This window comes from Gymnodraco acuticeps, unplaced genomic scaffold (genome assembly GCF_902827175.1).
Source record: "Gymnodraco acuticeps unplaced genomic scaffold, fGymAcu1.1, whole genome shotgun sequence".
In the NCBI taxonomy this organism is placed as follows: Eukaryota; Metazoa; Chordata; class Actinopteri; order Perciformes; family Bathydraconidae; genus Gymnodraco; species Gymnodraco acuticeps.
The window spans coordinates 85,001-88,590 of NW_022990976.1; the positions used below are offsets into that span (position 1 = coordinate 85,001).

At 38.9% G+C, this 3,590-nt stretch overlaps 1 protein-coding gene across 1 annotated transcript in view; it reads right to left on the reverse strand.

The window, feature by feature from the left end:
• Nucleotides 1–3,205, reverse strand: part of LOC117558979 (glutamate receptor-interacting protein 1-like) — a gene marked incomplete at its 5' end in the record, with an annotated part of 17,854 nt that extends 14,649 nt beyond the window's left edge. The window contains 1 exon segment of the mRNA XM_034235548.1: nucleotides 3,060–3,205. Within this exon segment, the coding sequence (XP_034091439.1) occupies nucleotides 3,060–3,205 (146 nt within the window).
• Nucleotides 3,206–3,590: the final 385 nt, after the last annotated feature.

Consider the following 3,590-nt stretch of genomic DNA (forward strand, 5'->3'; position numbering starts at 1 on the left):
TACTTCTCACATGTTGAACCCAAATACCTGTACTTTCTACTTCTTACATGTTGAACTCAAATACCTGTACTTTCTACTTCTTACATGTTGAACACGAATACCTGTACTTTCTACTTCTCACATGTTGAACCCAAATACCTGTACTTTCTACTTCTTACATGTTGAACACAAATACCTGTACTTTCTACTTCTTACATGTTGAACTCAAATACCTGTACTTTCTACTTCTTACATGTTGAACTCAAATACCTGTACTTTCTACTTCTTACATGTTGAACTCAAATACCTGTACTTTCTACTTCTTATATGTTGAACTCAAATACCTGTACTTTCTACTTCTTACATGTTGAACTCAAATACCTGTACTTTCTACTTCTTACATGTTGAACACAAATACCTGTACTTTCTACTTCTCACATGTTGAACACAAATACCTGTACTTTCTACTTCTTACATGTTGAACTCAAATACCTGTACTTTCTACTTCTCACATGTTGAACACAAATACCTGTACTTTCTACTTCTTACATGTTGAACTCAAATACCTGTACTTTCTACTTCTTACATGTTGAACACAAATACCTGTACTTTCTACTTCTTACATGTTGAACTCAAATACCTGTACTTTCTACTTCTTACATGTTGAACTCAAATACCTGTACTTTCTACTTCTTACATGTTGAACACAAATACCTGTACTTTCTACTTCTTACATGTTGAACTCAAATACCTGTACTTTCTACTTCTTACATGTTGAACACAAATACCTGTACTTTCTACTTCTTACATGTTGAACTCAAATACCTGTACTTTCTACTTCTTACATGTTGAACTCAAATACCTGTACTTTCTACTTCTTACATGTTGAACTCAAATACCTGTACTTTCTACTTCTTACATGTTGAACTCAAATACCTGTACTTTCTACTTCTTACATGTTGAACTCAAATACCTGTACTTTCTACTTCTCACATGTTGAACTCAAATACCTGTACTTTCTACTTCTTACATGTTGAACTCAAATACCTGTACTTTCTACTTCTCACATGTTGAACACAAATACCTGTACTTTCTACTTCTTACATGTTGAACTCAAATACCTGTACTTTCTACTTCTCTCATTTCCCAAACAGCTGGTTCCTTTAGTCTGAATGTGTGTTTGGTGCGTGATCATTATTCTTTAGAGTCATTGCGTGCCTATTGATTTGAACACGATCCGTGTATCCATCATTTCCTGGTCTTCTCTAAAGAAGAGGGACCAATGGAAACGTTGTCATGTTGCCGTTGTTCAGCATGGAAACATTCATTAGCTAACAATGACATTATTGTTCTATTAATATAAAGGGAGGTCAGGTACTCTTTAAAACAGCTGTCTGTTGCCATCAGGGCGAAGATATGCTCTACCTGCTCAAAGGACTAATCGCTTTTCTAAATCATTCATCCCTTCTGCACTGAAACTTTTAAATTCTTGAAAAGGCTTTTAACTTGATTATTTATTTATTATTGTGATGCTTTGAACTATTTATAGTGTAAATTAGAATTATTCACATCTGTGCTCCCGGGTGTATCTGTGTGTGTTTTTTTCTTCTTCTTGTATGTTCCTGCCTGTGTACATGACATAAGCTGCTGCTCATAACCAATTGCCCCTTGCGGGATTAATAAAGTTGTTGATTGATTGCTAGTTATGGGTACTTTTTACTGAAGTACATTTCAAAGCCTCTTTACTTTGACTTGAGTAAAGAAGTTTAGTCAGTACTTCTACTTTCACCAGAGTACTTTTGAACACGAGTAGAGTATGTGTAAAAAATCAGGATAAATTATATATATTTCTTAAAGCTACTGACCCAGAATCATCTCTGTAGTAACAGCTGGAATAGAGGGGGATGAGGCTAGAATGATCTGTTTGGTATTCTGAGCAAAACACTAGTTCATAGACATGTTTTGTATATATTTCTATTAGTGCTGTCAAAATTCTCGCGTTAACGGCGGTAATTAATTTTTTGAATTAATTGCGTTAAAAATATTTAACGCATTTAACGCATGTGCAGAATGGCCCGCCCCATACGTGCCACCAGTGGCAGCGCCAGGGTATGGCTGGGGTAGGCTACACCCATACCAAGAAATGGCTCAGCCCCACCATGAAAAATGATGTTAAAGAAAGCAAAATAAAGTCTGCCAACTCGCGGAGTAAGTTGAACAGACAGCAGTTAGTCAGATTGATTTCAGTAGCCACGGTTTTGAAAGCTTTTGTCACGTAGTGATCGTCTTCTCAATAGAACATCTTTGATAACGGCGTGGTGTTGTTGCAGGAAGTCCCGACGGAGAATACTTTTGCTGTAGTACAGGTAACACATAACTGGTACGCAGGTTATGTGCGTAATCTGAAATGCGTACCGTCACTTGTGTCACAAAGCGCATTTGCGTACCGACGTACTTGTGAAGCTTTTCCAGAAGGCGGTTAGATCACCGGACGACAGAGTCGGTCTCCGTGTGCACAGACAGGGCTGCTGTTAACGTCGGTCTGGACAACGGAATTGTGCCAAAACTACGCCAACCGGCTGCGGAGGGAGACTCCCCTCCTTCACTGGAGAACTGCGCTAAAACAGCTGATCACAACGTTCACACTCTGTGGTCACGAAGTACTCCACTAGCCCCCCCCCCCGTCGACTTTCCTGAAGTACTCCCCCGTTGATAGAAATCAACACGTAATGAATTAAGACCCCACGGTTTGATGATTGATAGGTCTGTGGGTTGTCTTTCATTTTGACACGCAGAACAATGTTATAATAAACATAGATACTGTGTTAAATGGATATATCCGCCTTCTTTCATTTATCTTTCCATTCCCAACAATATACATAAATAAATAGCATATTTTGGACATAGTTCGAATGGTGATTAATCTGATTAATTAATTTTTAAGCTGTGATTAATCTGATTAAAATTTGTAATCGTTTGACAGCCCTAATTTGTATATATCTGAGACCTATAATATATATGCTTTCAAAAGAGTATAATAGGAGACCTTGTTAATTTAAAGTAAATGAAAAGCTTCTTACCGGAGTTGTCCTCGTCTTTCCGGATCTTCAGCTTGACGAGCTCCTCGCACTGCGTCAGGATCTGAACCGCCTCCTCCATGGAGCAACTCTCCACCCGGATGTTATCGATGGCCAGCAGCTTGTCCCCGAGCTCCAGGGTCCCCGTCCTGGAGAGGGTAAACAACAACAACAACAACATGAAACATAAACGATCATTTATATACTTTAATGTTCCCTATACTGCAGGAAACAGATGCTACCTGCTGACTGAAGCTGTTCAACACTCTCTGCTTCACACTGCATACCATATGACCTATAAAACACACACACACACACACACACACACACACACACACACACACACACACACACCCTGACCTGTTTAATTATCCAGCACACTACAGCTGACCGAGTTTCATCACAGCTGACACTCTCCTGCTTTAAGGTAACTAAGTATATTCACGTACAATGTGTTGGAGTGATAGCCAATAGGAGTGTGATACCTCAAATAGGGCACCTTCGAGTGTTCCTGAATGTGTGTGTGTGTGTGTG